Source organism: Nomascus leucogenys, chromosome 7b, assembly GCF_006542625.1.
Source record: "Nomascus leucogenys isolate Asia chromosome 7b, Asia_NLE_v1, whole genome shotgun sequence".
Classification (NCBI taxonomy): domain Eukaryota; kingdom Metazoa; phylum Chordata; class Mammalia; order Primates; family Hylobatidae; genus Nomascus; species Nomascus leucogenys.
Genome location: NC_044387.1, coordinates 75,374,996 through 75,397,844, shown reverse-complemented (window position 1 = coordinate 75,397,844; position 22,849 = coordinate 75,374,996). Strand labels below are relative to the sequence as shown.

At 37.1% G+C, this 22,849-nt stretch overlaps 1 protein-coding gene across 1 annotated transcript in view; it reads right to left on the bottom strand.

The window, feature by feature from the left end:
* Positions 1-7,137: 7,137 nt before the first annotated feature.
* LOC115835874 overlaps positions 7,138-22,849 on the bottom strand; it is an 82,304-nt gene continuing 66,592 nt past the window's right edge. The window contains exon 4 of the mRNA XM_030815183.1: positions 7,138-8,630. Coding sequence (XP_030671043.1) covers positions 8,528-8,630 — 103 coding nt within the window. The 3' untranslated portion in view covers positions 7,138-8,527. The remainder of the gene's footprint in view (positions 8,631-22,849) is intronic.

Here is a 22,849-nt window from a genome sequence, read left to right as displayed (position 1 = left end):
ATTAGTGTTGTATCCATGCCATACACTGGAAGCCCTAGAAACTCCTTATTAATTTGTTATGGCCCAAATTTCTAAAAACTACATTTAAAAAATCTGCAGATGGCATTGATCAGTGGCACTACCCACTCCTTTTCCATCATGGCACATTTTCATCATTTTTCATGACCAAGGAGACTGGATCTCACATCTCAATAACATCATAGAGATCCAAAACTTAGCATCCATATTGTCAATAATCAAGTTGATGTGACTCCTACAAATGAATTCATCAACATAAAACATTATAATTTGTTATTGTATCCCCTCAGATTCTATGCAATTGACTTTTAACAGCAGAAGATAATTCAGGAAGATTAGTGTTCAGGCAGATTTTAAGGGCAAGTTCAAAAACTCCTATGCAGGATATATTTTCTATGGCTTTCGACAAAGATGAAGTAATTCTAGGAAGCTGTTTTTGACAAGACCATGAGTGTCACATATTTTTTTTATTATAATTTAAGTTCTAGGGTACATGTGCACATTGTGCAGGTCTGTTACATATGTATACATGTGCCATGTTGGTGTGCTGCACCCATTAACTGGTCATTTACATTAGGTATATCTCCTAATGCTATCCCTCCCCCCTCCCCCCACCCCACAACAGGCCCAGGTGTGTGATGTTCCCCACCCTGTGTCCAAGTGTTCTCATTGTTCAATTCCCACCTATGAATAAGAACATGCAGTGTTTGGTTTTCTGTCCCTGTGATAGTTTGCTGAGAATGATGGTTTCCAGCTTCATCCATGTGCCTGCAAAGGACATGAACTCATCCTTTTTTATGGCTGCATAATATTCCATGGTGTATATGTGCCACATTTTCTTAATCCAGTCTATCATTGATGGACATGTGGGTTGGTTTCAAGTCTTTGCTATTGTGAATAGTGCCACAATAAACATAGGTGTGCATGTGTCTTTATAGTAGCATGATTTATAATCCTTTGGGTATATACCCAGTAGCGGGATCGCTGAGTCAAATGGTATTTCTAGTTCTAGATCCTTGAGGGATCACCACACTGACTTCCACAATGGTTGAACTAGTTTACACTCCCACCAACAGTGTAAAAGTGTTCCTATTTCTCCACATCCTCTCCAGCACCTGTTGTTTCCTGACGTTTTAATGATCGCCATTCTAACTGGTGGAGTGTCACATATTTCTAATTGGAGTTAAAGGATGCAATAGAAAAAGAAAACAAAATATTTAGAGAGACAGTGGTTTATAATCTTCCAGAATGAATGAAAGAGCAAACTCTCTGATGCAAAAAATAAGTGAGTTCCAAAAAAAGCAAATAAGAAGAAATGCATACCTAGAAAGAACACGGTGAAACTACAGAATGCCAACAATAAAAAAAAAGCCTTTAAAGAAGCCAGCATTGCCAAACTGACAGCTGATTTTTCAGCAGCAATAGTGGAATAATCAAAGTGTTTACAACTTCAGTTTTCAGATATTTCTACTGAAACTATCTTTCAAAAACAAAGGAGAAATAAACACAATTTTAAAGACTTTTTTAGGGCAGTTGTAAAATTGACAGTAAAATTGAGCAGAAAGTACAGGGTAACCATATATCCCTCAACCCTACACACATACAACCTCTCGCACTATCAACATCTGGCATCAGAATGGCATATTTGTTGCAATTGATGAACCTACACTGGCACATCGTTATCACCCAGAGTCTATAGTTTACATTAGGGTTCACTCTTGGTGTTGTACATTCTGTGAGTTTGGACGAACGTAATGACACATATCCACCATACAGAATAGTTTCACTGCCCTAAACATCCTCTGTGCACCACCAATTCAGCCTTCCTTTTCTGCTAAGCCCTGGCAACTCCTGATCTTTTACTGTCTCTATAGTTTTGCCTTTTCCAGAATGTCATATAGTTGGAATAATACAGTATGTAGCCTTTTAGATTGGATTTTAGCAATTTGCGTTTAATGTACCCCATGGCTTTTTATGGCTGGGTAGCTCATTTCTTTTTAGTGCTATTATTTTATTGTCGGAAGGTACCACAGTTTATTTAATCATTCACCTACTGAAGGAGACCTTGGTTGTTTCCAAGATTTGGCACTTATGAATAAAGTTGCCGTAAACATTCATGTGCAGGATTTTACATGGACATATGTTTTCATCACCTCTGGGTGAGTATCAACAAGCGCAATTATTGGATCATATGTTAAGAGTATGTTTAGTTTTGTAAGAAACTGAAAAACAGTCTTCCAAAGGGCCTGTACCATTTTCCATTCCCACCAGCAATGAGTGAGAGTTCTCATTGCTCCACATCCTCACCAACATTTGGTGTTGTCGGAGTTTTGAATTTTGGCCATTTTAATAGATGTATAGTGGTATTTCAGTGTTTTAATTTGCACTTCCCTGATGACATACAATGTGGAATATCTTTTCATATGCTTACTTGCCCTCTGTATAACTTCTTTGGTGAGATATTGCTTAGTTCTTTGGCCCATTTTTTAAAAATTGAGATGTTCATTTTCTTTTGTTGAGTTTTAAGATTTCTTTGTATATTTTGGATAACAATACCTTTATCAAATAGGTCTTTTGCAAATATTTTTCTCCCAGTCTGTGGTTTGTCTTCTTATTTTCTTGACATTGTCTTTTTCAGAGCAGAAGTTTTTAATTGTAATGAAGCTCAATTTATCAATTATTTCTTTCAAGAATTGGGCCTTTGGTGTTGTACCTAAAAAGTCACCACCATACCCAAAGTCACAGGCTTTTTCCTATGCTATCTTCTAGGAGTTTTATAGTTTTGAATTTTACACTTAGGTCTATAATCTATTTTGAATTAATTTTTGTGAAAGGTGTGAGGTTGTCCCATATTCTTTTTTTTTTTTTGCATGTTGATATTCAGATGTTCCAGCACTATTTGTTGAAAAGATTCTTTTGTCTATTGAATTGCCTTTGCTTCATTGTCCAAGATTAGTTGGCTATATTTGTGTAGGTTTAATCTTGAGCTCTCTATTCTGTTCCATTGATCTATTAGTCTATTGTTTTGCCAAATACCACACTGTCTTGATTATCAAAGCTTTAGAGTAAGTCTTGAAATTTGGTAATGTCAGTCTTTTGACTTCATTCTTCTTTTTAAATATTGTGTGGGCAATTCTGGGTGTTTTGCCTCTTCCTATAAGCTTTAGAATCAGTTTGTTGATATCCTCCAAATAACTTGCTGGGATGTTGACTAAGATTGCATTGAATCTATAGATTACACTGAAAAGAACTGATGTCTTGACAATTTTCAGTTTTCCTGTACTTGAACATGGACTATCTCTCCATCTTTTTATTTCATTGATTTCTTTCACTGCAGTTTTGTAGTTTTCCTTATATAGATCTTGTAGGTATTTTATTAAATTTATACCTAAGCATTTTATTTTTGGAGATGATAATATAAATGGTATTATGTTTTTAATTTCAAATTCCACTTGGTCTTTGCTAGTGTAAAGAAAAGCCATTGATTTGTGTATATTAACCTTCTATTCTGTAACTTTACTATAATCTATTAATTTGTTTTGTTGTTGTTGTCATTTTTGTTTTTTTGCTTTTTAGAGATGGGTCTTGCTCTGTTACCCAGGTTGGAGTGCAGTGGTGCAATCACAGCTCACTGCAGCCTCAAACTCTTGGGCTCAAGTGGTTTTTCTGCCTCAGCCTCCCAAGTAGCTGGGACTACAGGTGCATACTACTGCATCTGGGTAATTTTAAAAATTCTTTTTGTAGAAACAAGGTCTTGCTTTGTTGCCCAGGCTGGTCTCGAACTCCTGGCCACAAGCAATCCTCCTGTCTCAGCCTCAAAAATGCTGGGATTACAGGCATGTGCCACTGTGCCTGGCCCCAGGAATGTTTTTGATGTTGTTGATTCTTTCAGATTTTCTAGATAAACAATTATGTCATGTGTGAACACAGTTTATTTCTTCCTTCCCAATCTGTATATATATTTCCTTCTCTCATCTTACTGCATTAGTTAGAACTTCCAGTATCATCTTGAAATGTGAGTGGTGAGAAGGGACATCCTTGCCCTGTTCTTGATCTTGGCAGGAAAGCTTCTAGTTTCTTATAAATAAACTTTTTGAAGACAAAAACTGAAATTTCTACCAACAGACTTATGTCAAAGAAATTTTTTAATGAAAGTTTTTTGTTTCCAAAATGAAAGAATTTTGGAATTTTGCTTTGGTTTATGCATCTTTGTTTTGTTTCACCTGCCATTCTCCATTACTGAAAGTTGATGGTGGTAGCTCAATAGTCCATGTTTTCTTAGTTGCTTATTATGTTCTTCTTAAAAACAACAATAGTACTTTATTGGGTACCATTTACATATGGCAATATGCAGACATACTAAGTGTACAGCTTAATGACTACACAAACACATATGTGTAGGTATATATATATATGTATATATATATATACACACACATATACATACACACTAATAAAATTTAGGTAATGCTGATATTCTAATATTAACAAAATACACTTTAAGGATAAAAGCATTAAAGGATTTTCTTGGGCTAAAATAACTGTGAGATCAAAACCAAGAAAAATTATAGATTAATCTCCTTTATGAATATATATGAAAGTCACCAAGGAAATATTCACAAACTAAATTATACAACGTACATCAGGCTCAAGTTGAATTTGTTTCAGGAATGCAGGTTGATTAAACGTTCTCAAGTTTATTACTCTAATACTACCTTAACAAACTATGAAGAAAGAAAACATACAATTATCTCAATATGTAAGGCAATTATGGAGAAAATTTTAAAACTTAATTGGAAATGCATTATTGAGTTTCAGGTTGGACAAAGGACTTACAAGTGAAAGGCAAAACTTTAAAACTTTTAGAAGGAAATAAAGGAGAATAAATTACCTCATAATAGGTAGGAACTTCTTTAACAAGGCATCTAAAACAAATCACAAAGAAAGAGGTTAATACATTGAACTACATTAAAATGAATAATTCTATTCATCAATAAACCCCAATTTGTGACATATATACCTAGCAATGGATTAGTCTCCAAAATATATGGAGCTCAAAAGATAATATTTAAAACTCAAAATCACTGAAAAAAACACAGACAACCTAATAGAAAAAATGGGCAAAAGACACAAATGGGCATTTTCCAGAAAGACAGCAGGACTGGCAACAAACATGGGAAATGCAAATTAAAATAACATAAAATACCGCTTGTACCAATCACACCAGCAATAATTAAAAAGTTGGATAATAACAAGTGTTGGAGAGATTCTCAAGCAATAACAGAAGGCAAGTATGAGTACAGTTGGCCCTCTGTATCCATGGGTTGTATATTCGTGGATTCAACCAACCATGGTTAGAAAATATTTGGAAAGAAGAGGGTGCTTGCATTGGTCGTGAACAAGTACCAACTTTTTTCCTTATCACTATTTCTTAAACAATACAGCATAACAACCATTTACATAACATTTACATTGTATTGGGTATATTAAGTAACCTGAAGATTAAAGTATATGGGAGGGTATGCATAGGTTATATGCAAATACTATGCCATTCTACATAAGGGACTTTAGTATCTGTGGATATTGATATCTACAGGAAGTCCTGGAACCAATCCTCCACAGATACTGAAGGATAACTGTATAAATTAGTACTCTGGAAAACAGTTGGCATTATCCAGTAAATAAAGTTAAAGGTGCCCATGTCCAATAACTCAACAATTCTACTTCTAGGTAGACAAACCTAGATAAACTTTTGCATATGAATACTAGGAGATATACAAGAATGTTCAAGGCAGGCGTGTTTGTAAGAGCCAAGCAGACACACAAATAAATAACAGTCTATAAAAATTTCAATATTCACCCAAAGCAAAAATAAATTATGCTGTAAATTATAACATATTCATAAAATGGAATACTCTATAGTAATGAAAAATGAATTATTCCTACATGCCTCAACATGAACAAATCCCAGAAGATAATTTTTTAAAATACATTTTTATTGTATATATTTAAGGTAAACAATACAATGTTATGGGATACATATAGATAGTAACATATAGTGAAGCAAATTAACATATCCATAATCTCACACAGGTACCTATTTCTTCTTTGTTTCTGTGGCAAGAGTAACTAAAATCTACTCAGCAGGTTTCCCAAATACAGAACAATTTTATTACCTGTAGTCCTCATGATGTACATTAGATCGCTAGTCTTATTCAGCCCACATATTTGACCTACATCTCCCTATCCCCTGCCCATAACAACAGTTTTATTCTCTATCTCTGTATATTTGACTTTTTATTTTAGATTTCACAAATAAGCGAGATAACACAATATTTTTCTTTCTGTGTCTGACTTATTTCCCTTAGTATAACATCCTCCAGCTTCACTATGTGTGGCAAATGGCAGAATCCTCTTTTTCAATATTGAATAACATACATTCAGTGTAAAAGAAGTATATGTATATGTATATATCACAGTTTATCCATTTGTCCATTAACAGACACACAGGCTCTTGTCATATCTTGGCTATTGAGAATAGTGCTGCAATGAACATGGGAGTGTGGATGTCTTTACGAGGTGATTATTTCATTTACTGTGGGTCTATGCTCAGAAGAAGGATTGCTGGGTCAGATCATGATGGTTCTCATTTAAATTTCTTTAGACATCTCAATATTATTTTGCATAATGGTTGTACCAATCTATAACCCCACCAACAATGTACCAGGGCTCCCTGTTTTCCACAACTCCACCAAAATTAGTCTTTTGTTTTTTGATAACAGCCATCCTAATGGGTGTGAGGTGATATCTCAGTGGTTTTGATTTGCATTCTCCTGATGAGTAATGATGTTGGGTGCCTCTTCATATATCTGTTGGCCACTTTTATCTCTTATTTGGAGAAATGTCGACAAGTGCTCTTTTCCCACTTTAAAATCAGGCTATTTGCTTTCCTATTATTGAGTTGTATGAATTCTTTATTAATTTTGGATATTATCCCCTTATCAGACACAGGGTTTGCAAATATTTTTCCCAATCAATAGGCTGTCATTTTATTTTGTTGGTTATTTACTTTGCTGTGCAAATCTTTGTAGTTCAATGTAGTCCCATTTATTTATTTTTGCTTTTGTAGCCTGAGCATTTTTTTCCATTTTTTAGTGTGATATCCAAAAAATTATTTCCAGGGCCAATGTCCAGGAGCTTTTTGTGTTCTCTTTAAGGAATTTTATAGTTTTAGGTCTTGTATTTTATAAATTTTACATATATATGGAAATTCAATTTTCCCAGCACTATTTATTGAAGAGCCTATCCTTTTCCCACTGTATCCTCTTGGTGTCTCTGTCAAAAATTAGTTTACTGTATATGTTTGAATTTATTTCTGGACTCCATTCTGTTTCACTGTGTCTGTTTTTGTGTAAGTACTATACTGATTTGTTTACTAAAGCTTCATAATATAATTTTAAATCAGGAAGTATGATACCTCCAATTTTATTTTTCAGAAGACAATTTTTAGTGAAAAAAACTGAGGTACAGAAGAAAACAAACAGCATGATTCTACATATGTAAAGTTGAAAATTATGTAAATTTAAGCAATAGATTGTTTAGACATATATACACTAGTTGCAAAAACTATAAAGGAAGACAAAAACAAACATAAAATTCAGGTATATTATTAGTAACCCGAGGAGAAAGACTTGCAACTCATATTTATTTTTAACCTACTCCTCTCCCAGCCCCCAGTATATAGACACAGTTTAGCAGGGAAATCAGTGCATTGCAAATTGGACTGAGAAAGTATTAGATAAACCAGTTTGTGTTGACTTTCCCTGGTGTTTCTTCTGATTTACTTCTTGACTTCATAAAATAATTTTTTTCACAAAGCGTGGAGTGGTACTAGAAGTAAAGAATACTTACGTTTTCTAACAATTCTTTAGTTTCTCTTCTCTCCCCTCATGTAGGTCTATAGTCCTTCTAGTTATTTTAGAAATCAAAGCTGTGCTAGGAGCAGCTACCTTGAAGATTTCAATAGTGTCTTTTCAAAATCTTCCTCTCTGAACCTTTCAGATGAAAAGGAAATCATTTGGTCTTTCAAGTGACCTGATTGAGGCTCTACATCTGACAAATCCAACTCATAATTTGGATTAAACTGTCCATTATCTCATCCATAATTAGCATAAATTTTTATGGTGTGCTTCTTTTCAGTAGATGCATTTCTAAATAACACCTGAATCCCATTTTGAAATAACTTATTTCATATGTACCAGAATTCTTGACTATAACCGTGAGATGTAGACTTCCAATTATGGGTTCATGCTACAGTTTATAATTGCACCATACATTTTCTTTTGTAAAAATTCATATTTTCCTCATGTCTACTCTTCCTGGAGCTCCACTTTTCATGAAGAGTATCTCTGCAAGAAGAGAAAGCTGGTTTCTCCATCAAAGCTGAGGAACTGGCATGTCAGTGTCTTGTAGGATTTGAACATTTTTCAACAATGTTTGAGCCTTAATCCTAAGAAAATAAACAGAAGTTAATATGAGCCAAGCAATATAGACCTCTTCTTTGGAGCATTCTTGTGCTTTGGTGTTTAAGACAGTCAGTGTCTGGTAGGTAACTAAAGTCAAAAAGAAAAATAGGGAGATTATCTTTCAAAAAATAGTCATGAACTGATTTGTCATAAGATTTAGTACGTAATGCCAGAGAAAAAGCAGAACTATGTATGATTCACAGTTGTATACTTCTGTTTGTTCTTTGCCACTTCTTAGGTAGAGAGGAGTATATAAATTCTCTAAAACATGCAAATTAACTTATTTATGTAATTGATTACTTATGGTTAATAATTATGTAACCATTTATTTTAAAAGTATACTGTACCCACTTCTGAAAAGGCTTCAGGGCAGTTTACATATTAACCCATAGTTCAAAGGCACACTATCATGTCTCAGTACTAAATGGATTAGACCCTGGAAAACATAAAGGAGGTGATACTCTCAAAGACTGGTTATGGTCAGAGTTTTTTGTATGGCTCCCACCTCAGATACTACCTCCTCCCTGTACTCTTAAGTGTAGGCTGCTTGTTCTTGAACCTTCCACTTAACCACATGGGCTGGCTGGGCTGGTGGGCAGAAGCAGGACGACTGACATGGGCAAGAGTGTAGACTTTGCAGACGACAAACTGCCTGGGTTAGACACGGCTATGTACCTTGGGCAAGTTATTAACCGTCTCAGAGCCTTAGTTTCCTCATTTGTAAAATGGGAGTTACAGTATTGACCTCACAGATGAGAATTACATGAATTTAGTAAATGTAAATGTAAAGCATTTAGAACAGAACCTGGTAAACAGTAAGTGCTAAGTAACTATTAACACTTGCTCATTCAATATATTCCTCAAATGTCCTATGAAAATCCTTCTTCCTTTGAAACTTATGCCTCTCAAATTCACCATTGTCCATCTTTTCTTGTTGTTCTCATCATTTCCTGATATGGTTTATGAATTTTCTCTCCATCCCAAATCTGCCATAATCCTGGTGTCTTCAGTGTCCGTGTGGATGACCTTTCCAATACCCAGTGCCTTAGCTTCAACATCACTGACCTTCATCTCCACACAGATATCAGCAACTCACCCCTTCCCCCTTAGTATTACCTGGAGCTACTCCACCTATTCAACTTTCTTTCCATCAGCTCCTACAATCCACATTGCTCCAATCATACCTGCTTCTCCTACACAATTGTGAAGCCCCATCCCTCTCTTTCCTGGTCTGGTTTTACTTCCTTCATCCTGCTTTGGTTTAGCTCTTCAACCTGTCTCTTTAAACAATACTTTCAACTTCTCACTCTTCTTGCTTTCTTTTCCTTTTGCAACACTTACCCAAATGTGGATTGATCCATCCTTCTTTGCTCCTAAAACCACACTAAGTAAATCACTCGACCATGTGCACTAGAGCCATTAACTCTTGGTCTGTGTCCTCAACTGAGCCCTTCACAGTCTGGCAGCCTCCTCCATGCCCCTAGCTAGCTCTGTTGTGTTTCTTTGCCAACCTTGCACTCCCCTCTTTGCTGAACTCTCGTATACACTCACCAAGTTCTAAACCATTTCCTAAGTATGTCTTGAATCTAAAAGCCCCTTTTCATTGCTTCTCTGCAGCACATCAGCTCAATTGGTCTCCTTTCCTCCTCTCCAATATATTCTTTCTGTTACCAAAGTGATCTTCCTAATATGCAAGAATCGTCATGTTCAGCATATACTTAATATCCTTCACTAACTCCCTACTGCTTTCTGAATAAGTCTCACCTATAGCTTGGCCAAGGTGCTTTGGGAGCAAGCCTCTGTTTACCTCTTTTAGATTCCCTCCCAATTCTTCTAACCTGCACCCTATGCACTCAATTACTTGTGCTTCCTCAGCTGTGCCATATTCTGTCACATCTCCATGTACCTCATATGCTACCTTCTTTGCGGGGAATGCCCTGTTTTTCTTTACCTACCTGGATAATTCCTACTGGTCTTTTTGGATTCATTCAAGTGTTATTGCTTGTCAGCTCTGGTACAGAGTCTTCCCAGACCCTTCCTCTTAGAACCTACCACCAGGCTGGTTGAGTATCTCCCTTTGCTCTTCTGTAGTGCCTGTCTCTATCAAGTACTTAGCATGCTTGCCAGCAATTGGCACATAGGAAATGGCTAGTAAATGAATGAATAAGTTAAGACATCCCATTTCCATAAAGTAACAATAAAAACTATCATAGTATTTCATTTTACATGTGCATTTGTAATAGAGATTTCAAAAACTGTGGAGCTGGTTTTGGTAGGGTATATATCACAGAGTGACTGATATTCCAGTTATCTGGTTCCTGGGCAGCCCAAAGGCTCAGGTAACTACCTTAGGAAAACCAGAGACTTGACTGAGGGCTACCACTTTCTGAACAATGCTGGGAGTCCAACGGTTTGTTAGACACCTAGGGGTGTCTTCTCATTCCCCTCCTGGCAGCAAGATAGCTTCAGTAGCTGTGGCATCACATCCCTATGCGACAACAGTTAAGAGTCAAACAAAAGTCTGTTTCTCTCTTGTGTTTCTTTGTTAAAGAGGCAACAAAAATCCTTTCCCAAACTCCTCCCCCATCTGTACCACCAGAATATTTTTCTCCAATTTCACAGCCAAAACCAGGTCACATTCCAAACCTCTAAACTGGTTACAGGAATGGGGAATGGGGGCAGACCAATTAGGATTTACTTGAATCTTAAGGGTCTAGGGCACTAGTACACAATTAAGGTCTGTCTTCAAGGACACGGAAGGAAATGGCTGTTGAATAGGCAACTCTCAGTCTTTGCTAAAACGAGTGTCATAGTAGAACAAATATTGGATTTAGAGTCAGGCACATTGTAATTTGATTTCCACTTCTGCTGTTTCCTAGTTGTGTGACCTTGGGCACCTTCCTTATCTCCCTGAGATTCAGTCTCCTCATCTATAGGATGAGGACACCAAAATCTAACTTTTAAGATTACCAAGAAGATTAAATAAGATAACCTTTAGAATGTTGCTAACCCACAATGAACATTCATTCACTTAAAAATATTTTTGAACACTTACTGTGTGCCAGGCACTCTGCCAGGAATATAGGGGTGAACAAGACAGATATGATCCCCACTTCATATAATTTACTAACAATTGATGTTAGTTTTTAAAGTTTTCTAATTTTGCCAAGAAACTCAGAAGCACTTTGATTACCTTGACAATCACTTTTTAAAGAAACCTGATGTCTCAGACGTGCTTACGGCTTCTGAGATTTTATATTTAATGTGTGATTCAAAACTTTTTTTTGCCTTATTCTGTTTAATTAAAAGATTCCTGTCAAGAAAATGAAAAGACAAGCCACAGACTGGGAGAAAATGTTTGCAAAAGATATATCAGATAAAGGGCTGTTACTCAAAATACACAAATAAATCTTAAAATTCAGCAATAAGTATATAAACAATCCAGTTTTAAAATAGACCAAAGAACTACAGAGACACCTCACCAACAAAGGTATAGATGGCAAATAAACATTTGAAAAGATGTTCCACATCCTGTCATCAGGGAAATGCAAAATAAAACAGCATCGAGATACTACTATACACCTATTAGAATGCCCCAAATCCAGAACCCTGACAACACCCAATGCTGGTTAAGGATGTGGAGCAACAGGAATTCTCATTCATTGCTGATGGGAATGCCAATGATACAGTCACTTTGGAAGACAGTTTGGCAGTTTCTTACAAAACTAAACATTTTCTTACCATATGATCCAGCAATCGTGCTCCTTGGTATTTACCCAGAGGAGCCGAAAACACATGTCCACACAAAAGCCTGCACATGAATGTTTACGGCAACTTTATTCATAAGTGCCCAGAGTGGGAAACAACTAAAATGTCCTTCAGTAGGTGAACGGAAAAATAAACCGTGGTACCTCCAGACAATAAAATAATGTTCAGCACTAAAAGGAAATGAGCAATTCAGCCATGAAAAGACATGGAGACACTGTAAATGCATATTACTAAGTGAAAGAAGACAAACTGAAAGACTCCATGTGTACGTATGATTCCAACTATGCAACATTCTGGAAGGGCTAACGTATGGAGCCAGTAAAAGATCAGGGGGTGCCAGGGTTTAGGGGAAAGGGGGAAATTAATAGGCAGAGCACAGAGGGTTTTTAGGGCTGTGAAACTATTCTGTATGATACTCTAACGGTGGAGACATGCCATTATACGTTTTTCCAAAGCTATAGAGTGTACAATGTCAAGAGTGAACATTAATGTAAATTATGGACTCTAGGTGATGATGATCTGTCAATGTAGATTCATCTATTATAACAAATGTACCACTCTGGTGGGAGACGCTGATATTGGGGGAGGCTGTGAGTGTGCTGGGGACAGAAGATATATGGGAACTCTCTGAAAACTTTCGCTCAATTTTACCATGAACCTAAAGCTACTCTGAAGAATAAAGTTTATTGAAACAAAACACAATTATCAGAGACTTTTGTATTTTTATGAGTATACTATCACTATGAATACCATCCTGATTCCTAACCTAAAGATGACTTGCAAAGTGCAATTTTTAGAAAGTGGACAATTAAGACAATATCCAAAACAACCTTATGAGCCTAGAAAAAAGTCCAGATGTGATACATATGGTCACCTCATCTGAGTAGTCATGTACATGGTCCAGAGTCAAGGCAGATGCAATTCATAGGAAGGGTTAACCTCCACTTAGTAGGAACAATCAGGTAATTAGAGTGACCCATTCTCCAACCAGGTCCACTAAGAGTTTTTCCTCTTTTATATCAAATAAACAACATAGTTAAGAAGGATTATCAAGATACATTTGCTATGTTTTGGTCATAAAAGAAAAAATGTTCTATTAATCACAAACTCTATCCCATTACAAACGTTTACTGCTTTGAGTTGGACTGGGTTATTGTTCAGCAAACACTCCCTCCCATCTTTTCCTCAGAGCGAAATATATTTTCCTACCTTTGGGCTCAGCTATGTGACATGCTTTGGCCACTGGAAATTAGCAGGTGTGATGCAAGCAGCAGCTCTCAATATGCTTGAGTGGTGGACACATTGTCGTGTTCTCCAGTGATATGCCTGGAGAGCAAGGCCTGGTTGGCCTCTGCCCCATCATCCTAAGTTGCAGAATAAAAAATGAGGAGGTGACCCAAACCCAGCCCAAAACCTAGAACCAAACCCAGCCAACGTGCAACTTGAAGCAGAGCTGCCCAGCCTGGCTGAACCTGCATCAGCCCAGCTGAAGTTGACTGTGAGTGTGAGAATAAGTGCTTGCTATTGTGAGCCACTGAGCTGTGGAGAATTTTGCCATTATGGTGGCAATAACTGTTTTACAGCTATAATCAGAAGTGTAAAGGTCAGGTTGTTATGACTCCTCTAATAGTAATGGACTTGGCTCCATTTACCTCACTCTGTGCATCTGCTCTATGAAACTAGGGATTCAGATTTCGAGGCGTTTTAGTGCCCTGAAGGCCCGGGGGACCTCCATCAGATCCCTGTGAAATCTGAAGGGAGGTGGAAGGAGATGGAGATAGGTGTCCCTGGGGTTAGTGAAGAGGAGCTAGAATTTAGGTCTTCTAGGGCCATAGCAACAATGGGAAAAATGGTGGAAGAGACTATACCCGCATTCAGGTTAGCAGGCATGCTATTCTGCGTTTACTTAAAAAAGTGGGATGTCCTACTTTGGAGGGAGATGTACAAAGAGTTATTATAGAACATAGGTAAATTATGTTTTTTAACAGCCAACTGTTGAGATCAGCAAAACTATAACCTAGGGAAAGTGTCACTTTCGAGGTAAAAACTGCATATATTTAGAGAAATGATACGTTGTATATGCTTGCAGTGGGAATGTAAATTGGTCTAAACCCTTTGGAAAACTTTGGAGTAACTGGGAGAACAAACTCATATTCGGTAAAGTTGAAGAAGATCATATGTTAAGAGACAGTGGTTTTGCTGCTGGGTATGTACCATAGACCAATGGGTCTCAACAGGACTGGTGCCACACCTGGGAGGCAGGTCTGCTTATAATAGTGATGGAGGGGTGTGTGTGTGTGTGTGTGTGTGTGTGTGTGTGTGTGTTACTGCCATTTAGTAGGTAAGGGCCAGATATCCTGTGTGTCCTGAAATTTGGATGGTCTCATTAAAAAAAACAATTGTCCTGGGTCCTTCATGACTTTAGAAGGACTAGTAGAACATTTATATAGGTGGGAAACCCAATTATAATTATCTAAGAGTATAGCATAACCCTGTTTTAGATATAAATAGTAAGTACTCTGTGAGGTCTTCTTGTATACCAAATTTTTCAGAGATGCAACTACTAGATAAAGGCAGCCTGAATTGTGTTTTGTTCAGAACATTACCAAGAGTTCTTCACATTACCAGTAGTTGCATCACTTGCAGTGTTTGAGTTACCAGTCTCACAATCTTCTATCACTGCATCTGTGAACTGCTTCATCATGTCTCCTAATGTAGTGGAGTGTATTTGTGGTTACTGACATATTGAAATAAATATTATTTTATTAAAATTACTGTTCTTACATTTTTACTTTATATCATAGAAAGTGTATTGCAGTGATTTTTTAAAATGTGTGCAGATAAGTTATGAATTTCATTTCAAGATAGTAAGTGGGATGATACAAACTATTTATTAATAAAAGAGTACATCAGGTCTGATTGTGGTAAGAACTACAGCCCAAGATTAATTCACATATGTACCCAAAGATAACATTATGTAGAACTGTGTTCTCCAATACAATAGTTATCAATCTCATTAATTAAAACTAAACAGACTAAGAATGTGATTCTTCAGTCACACTAGCTACATTTCAAGTGCTCCATAGCCACATGTAGCGAGTGGCAACAGATATAGGACATTTCCATCATTGCAGAAAGTTCTTTTGGACATCTTTGGCAACAATATTTATGGTATCAAAAAACTGGAAACAACCTACAAATATCTCACTTATCCATTCCCCTTTAAAGAAGCAGGGGACATGGAGGAATGGATAAGTAAGGCGACAGGGGACACGGAAATGCATGAGTAAGTGAGATATTACACAGCAATGAAAAGGAATGCTTACGTGTATCAACACAAATGAGTCTCACAAATAACAATGAGTGAACAAAGCAAAAAGCAGACCTGCACTTTTACAGCATTTAAACATAAAATAGTACTACATGTGGTTTAGGGACCCATATATAGCAAACACATTTTTAAAATGCTTGAGATTGATAGATAAAAAATTCAGGTTAGCAGTTACCTATGGTAGCAAGGGAGGAAATGGAGAGGAGTAAAATGGAGGCTTACCTGCAATGGTAATGTTTCATTTCTTCATGGGTAAGGAAGGCATACAAGAATTCATTATTCTTTATATGTTTTTGATATAAAGAATATAAGTTTTTAATGTATTTTTATATATTAAATATTGCAAAATAAATTTTTCAATGGAGGAACATTCATGAGCTCCTAAAAGCATGGAGACCTGTTTTGCTCATGGCTCTATCCTTAATGCCAAGCAAAGTGCCTAGCACGGAGCAGATGCTCAATTAATATTTGTCGAATAGTCAGCCAAACATATAAAGCAAAACTTCACATATTATAGTTTGGACTCTAACACAGATGTAATGTGCTTCCATCCCACCCAATCAGGGTATCCAGTAACACAAACTCTTTCTTTTTTAAGAGACAGGGTCTCACTCAGTTGTCAGGCTGGAGTACAGTGGTGTAATCATAGCTTACTGCAGCCTCAAACTCCTGGGCTCAGGTGATTCTCCCACCTGAGACTTCCAGGTAGCTAGCACTACAGGTACATGCCACTATGCTTGGCAATTTTTTTTTGTATTATTATTCTTATTATTTTTGTACAGACAGGGTCTCACTATGTTGCCCTGGCTGGTCTCAAACTCCTGGCCTTAAGCAATCCTCCCGCCTTGGCTTCCCAAAGTGCTGGGATGATAGGTGTGAGCCACCATGTCTGATCACAAACATTTTCTTAATCACGCATTAATGTTACAAAGATCTATTAAGGGCCAGCTATAGGGCAGGAGCTCCTCCAGTGTTAGGGGTATAACAATGAACATAAACTAACTAAATATGGCAGGGGAGGGAATACAGATAATAAAGAAAAAATAAGTACAGTAGATAGTAAGTCACATGAAGATAAGTGCCCTCAAGAAAAATAAAACTGGAAAGGGAAGGGGAAGAGGAAAAGTTAGATGTTAGGCACTATTAAATAGGGTAGTCAGGTTGTCTTTGAACATGTGACCTTTTAGGTAAGATTTGAAGTGAGGGAGGGGGCGATGAGCATCCATCTGAGTGAGAGGGAAGAGCGCATACAGACCTCAAGGCAGTGGGTGCTGGGAAAAAGAGGTCAGCAGGGCAGAAGGAGCCTGAATGCCTGGGAGAGGGTCAGAGACTGGGCAGAGCTTTCTAAATCACTGTAAGGACTTTGGCTTTTATTCTAGGTAATACTGAGGATTTGCAACAAAGGAATGACATCACCTGGCTTACATGTTTAAAGAATCACTCTCTTTTGAGAATGAGTGATGGTAGGGAAGTAGAAACAGGGAGACCAGTTAAGAGATTATCACAGTCATTCAAGCCAGAGATGATGGCAGCTAGAACCAGAGTAGCAACGGAGGAGGTGATAAGAAGTAGTCAGATGCTTAGCTTATTTTGAAGACACGGGAACAGCTATCATGTATCCAGGGAATGAGGAAAAAAACAAAGAGCAGTCAGGGATAACAGGAAGATTTTTGGCTTGGAGCTGCCATTTGCTGAGAAGAGGCAGGGAGCTGGTTGGATGGGGGTGGAAGTGCAGTTCAGTTTGGGACGTGTTAAGTTTGAAATAGGCACCCAAATGGAGTTGCTAAGTACACAGCTGGTGTATGAGCTTGGGGTTCAAGGGACACATAGAAGCTGGAGGAATAAATTGGAGCGCCATTGGCATATAGGTGGTATTTAAAGGCAAAAAATAAGATCAGATCATCCAGGGAGTAACTGTAGCTAGCAAAGAAGAGAGGTCCAAGGGCCATGTCTTGAGGCACTGCAATGTATAGAAGTCAGGAAAAGGAGGGGGTAGAGGATCAGATAATGAGGTAGAAGACATCCATGCAAAGGCAGTGCCTTGGAAACCAAGTTGAGAAAGTATGTAAAGGAGGGGAGGAGTGCCCAACTGTGTCAAATTATGCTCAGGATTTAAGATGATGACAATAATAGACCATTGTATTAAGCAAAATGAAGGTCATGGCCTGGGCAGTTCTGGAGGAGTGGTGCGGGGGGTGTGAGACCCTTCTCGTACAGGGCTCTGGAGACAAAGGAATAAACAAGATAGACAACTCTGTTGAGGCTATTTTCTGCCTAATCTGACTTTTAGACGGAAAGAGAATCCACGTATTCCTGACTAAACAGATGCCAATACATACTGGAATCCAGAAATCTAAACATATCATATCTTATCTCAAAAGGATAGAACACAAAGCAGCAAGAAAAGTTCACTTAAGTATAAGAGTTTGCTTCACTTTCTAGAAACAAAAAGAACCACCCAGAGAAACTGTCTGAACTAGGGGTCCTGGTAGAAGAAATACTCACCTAAGTGAGTTGATCAACTTTCTCTAATTGTATATGATGCTAAATAAGCCACCTTTAGTTGTCATTGAATCAGATTTTCCCACTTGTACATTAGTGGTTGGAAAAATAGATTAGCTCAACCCTATTATGTTATTTGCTAGAAAAGCCACTTATCTCATGAGAACTTTAACCCCAGGGACCAATTAACCTGCTGATTTATCCAGGATCAATACAGATGATTCTCAGATAAGTCAAGCTTAATGTTCAAGAATCATGACAGAAAACCAGGTGTGTTCATGCATGCCTGTAGTCCCAGCTATTCAGGAAGCAGAGGTGGGAGGATCTCTTGAGCCCAGGAATTCGAGGCTGTAGTGTGCCATGACTGCGTCTGTGAGCAGCCGCTGCACTCCAGCCTGGGCAACATAACAAGACCCTGTCTCTTGAAAAAAAAAAAAAAAAATAGAACCCCCAGTGAGCTCAGGAGAGTTAATAAACAAGATGTGCCAGAACCACAGGCCTCCAACCCCTTCACCTGCCTGCTCTCACCTTTATCCAGCCAACTATCTAAGGGGAAAGACTTACATGTGAAAGACTGACTTTAGCTTATCATCAGAAATACTTTTGGACACCCTTCAACAGCTGCTGTCAGACCAAGAGCTGAAGAAAAAAGAATACACAAAGCAATTTCCTTCTTACAATATAATAGTTTGCTAAGTTATTATAATGTAACCCTGTGCAGTCCATTATAACAGAGGGTTAATTTTCTAATATAAGGCACTATTAGCTCTTCGGAAAATACAGGTTAAAACAGTGTCCAGAATTTATAAGTAGGAATCAGTAAAGGAAGGAATACTTTTACAATTAAAAATTCTTATGGAATGGGAGCAAATTATTGTCAGAGCTGAGAAAGCTGAAAGAACTAAGAAGGCAGACAATTTTCATCAATTTACTGAATTGAATAGTATTTATTGGATACATTCTTTCAATTTAAGTACTCACTTCATAGAATTAACTATTTTAACAGACAACAAAAATCTTAAAATGTGTTGCAAAAAGTCTTTTTTTTTTGGTTGCTTTTTTGATGGGAATTTCCCATTGCTCCAAAAACCAAAATGCAATAAAATATTTTCAGTCTTTTCCTCAAACAGAAACTTTTCACATGAGCTCTTTATGTTGAAAGTAGAAAAAAATGAACGTTTTGTTCTCTCTGAACATATACACCCTCTAGTGGTTCTAGAATTTAATAAAAAACAAGAATGAGAAATAACTGTATGAGCTAATAACTCAAATTATAGACTCTAGATAGAAAGAATGCCTTAACCCTCATGCGGTGCTGATAGGAAGGTAAATTAGTGGAGCCACTATGGAGAATAGCTTAGAGGTTCCTCAAAAATCTAAAAATAGAATTATCACATGATCCTGCAATCCCACTGCTAAGTACATATCCAAAAATAGGAAATCAGAATATCAAAGCTATATCTACATACCCATGTTTACTGCAGCACTATTCACAATAGCCAAGATATGGAATCAACCTAGGTGACCATAAGCAGATGAATGGAAGAAGGCAATGGAATACTATTCAGCCATAAAAAAGAATAAAATCCTGTCATTTGTGGCAACATGGATGAAACTGGATGACATTATGTTAAGTGAAATAAGCCAGGCGTTGAAAGACAAACATCGCATATTCTCACTCATGTGGGAGTTAAAAAAATTGAACTCATGGAGATAGAGAGTAGAATGATAGTTACTAGAGCCTGGGAAGGGTAGTTGGGAGGCAGGGGATAAAGAGTGGTAGGTTAGGGGGTTCAAAAATACAGTTAGATAGAACAAATAAGATCTAGTGTTCAGTAGCACAATAGTGCAACTATAGTTAATAATAATTTAATGTATATTTAAAAATAACTAAACGAATGGAATTGAAAATTCCCAACACAAATAATAAATGCTTGTGGTGATGAATATCCTAACTACCCTGATTTTATTATTACATGTTATATGCTTGTATCAAAATATCACATGTATCCCATCAATATGTACAACTAATATAGATCCATAATAATCAAAAATTATAAATGCCTTATAAAAATATTGCAAGGAGGGCATTATAAGTAAATTAGGGCTTGGCATATTAGAATATACTAGTCTGTATATTAAGTTTATCTTTGAATGTTGTCTGGGTATCTGTGGATTTGACACATTTGTAAAAGTTAGGGGAGAAATTAGGAAACTGTTCTGTGAGGAACAATCATAAAGTTATGTAACTCTGAAGAAAGAAATTAAACATTCATTTGTAACATAAAATACTTTTATACAAGCATTCAATATTTAAGTGCATTCCATGTTATATAAAGAGTATACTAGCATTCAACATTTATATGTATTTCACTTTATACTATGTATTCACAGCGTTCTAATACCACAAATTACAGGGCGTTAGAAATCAACCAGTCTGTTTTTCTCATTTTACAGGTAAGAAAATTGAAGCCCAGGGAAGTTAAGTGATTTGCTGAAGGCCACAGTCATGCCATGCAGTGGTAGGATCAGAATTCAGATTTCTGGAATCTCAACAAGATGTTTCTCCCACTACCCCAGACCAATGAAGTAAAAAGTGGTACCCACAGCAAAGACTAAAATCCAGATATATAAATAAATAATTTCATCGTTCTATGACAGAGACTAATAAGGGGACCCAATTTAGATTGGAGAACTTTTCTCTGCAGGCCAAAAAGAGAATAAGTAAAGGAAATAAGCAGTTCCGGGAGCAGGGAGAATACAAAGGTGCATGAGCTTTCTCACTGCTGAGGTGAAAAAGAGACCATGTTAGAAGAACTGAAAGATGGGCTGGAGTGTGGGGACCGGGCAGCATCCCCAAAAGGCTCTGGGGAGACAGACAAGCATGCCCAAGCAGGCCATGTAGGCCTGGACTGGGTTTATCTCACAGTAAAAAAATTCACGGAAGGATGTTAAGCAAACGGGCCATGTGACTATATTTTGACTCTTTAAATTTTTCCCCTTGAATATGCAAACTACATACACATTATCAAAGTCAAGAAAATAGTATACATTAAAAATTACCTCCCTCTTATTCCTGTCCTACAACCTCCAAGTTCTCTGTCCCGGACCAAATAACTTAAATGTCCATCAGCTGGAGACAGGCACATCTGCATATAATGTGGCTGTTAAAAGGGAATTAAGAGGAATGAAGTCTATATTTGGTTAGGAATGCACAGTGTAGAATGGTATACTTTGCATGCCACCTGTGTAAAAAGTGGAAGCATGGTATAGAATGCTACTTTTTGGGTAAAAAAAAAAAAAGGAAGAACTGTACATAAATGCTTGTCCGTGCGTAGAGTACCTCTGAAGGATTTGCAAGACAGTGTTGACCCTTGGGAGGGGAATCAGGGACTGGGAGTTGGGGTGGAAAGCTGACTTAATTCTCATTCGATTTTCTGTTGTCTGTTTGAATCTGTACTATATGCATGCCTTTTAAAAGCTTAGAAAGTAAACACATAAAGAAAATCATTCCTCCCAGCTTCTTCCACACATGCTATCTCCCTCTTGTTCCCTTCACCTGCCTGTGGGAAGCTGGCCCAGCCTTTTGCCTGCTGCGCGGCCTCCACCCTCAAATCTGCACTCACTCTCTGATTACACGACCCTAGCCAACCTCCACTTTCTGAATTAATTCTTCACCAATTGATGTGAATGCCTTTTAGAAATGTTACATGCCTCATGGGAAAGCTTCTGCTCGAACTCTGTCCTGCTGATAATCTTAATTTATTCTAATAACAAATTACATCATTCAGACTTCTGTTTATCACTCTTGCTTCCTATTCTTTCTACTCTGTCATCCCAAGTTTTCCTTGCCCATGGAAAACTGAACAGAAGACTGTAAGTAACTATCATAAAATGTTTATGATAAAAAGTAACTTGATTTAAATTTCAGTAGTAAAGCCAAGATAATTTTAAAGAGCTGAGGCTTGATAGGAGTGCACCTTTTGAAAGACCGTGAGACCAAAGTGCAGGAATGAGTTTGCCATGCTGTATCTTTGATCCCTGAGAAATTGCCTCGTCCCCACATGTTCTGTTGCAGAAAAGGAAGCGGCAAAAACACATTTTAATGACGCATTCTATATATATATATATATATATATGTATGTATATAAAGAGAATGTATATATTATTGGCATCTCATTGCCTAAAGTTAATCTAGAGAAGTATCTATCATATTATCAAACTACAGGAATCTGAAGCTTAGGGTTCTCCACAAAGTAGTAATTTCCATCCACAGTATTAACCTTCAATCTTGGTTCTGTTGAGTTCAGCTACATGTTTTAAATTATTCTATTTCTCTAAATTCAGAAGACAAAAAACTTTTTTTGAGTGATACTTCCCTTCAACCAAAATGGGAGAATGTAGAAAACTGTTAAACCAAGGACCTTTCTTAAAGTGTCTTCCAACACACTTACGGGATCAGTCATAATATTTATATATACTTAAGCACTTTGAAATCTCAAGCTGTTTTAACCAGCTGTCATTTTGGTGTTAAACTTCGGTCATTTTAATCTGAAACAAAGGTCAACAGAGAGTTTGTCTTATTCTTTCCTATTAGTGAAATCCTTTATAGCTACTGAACTCTGCTTAAACTCCCAACAAAGTCACTATTGCATACTCCTGTTATCTAGGTCACATGGAATATCATGATTGTTCACAAACAAAA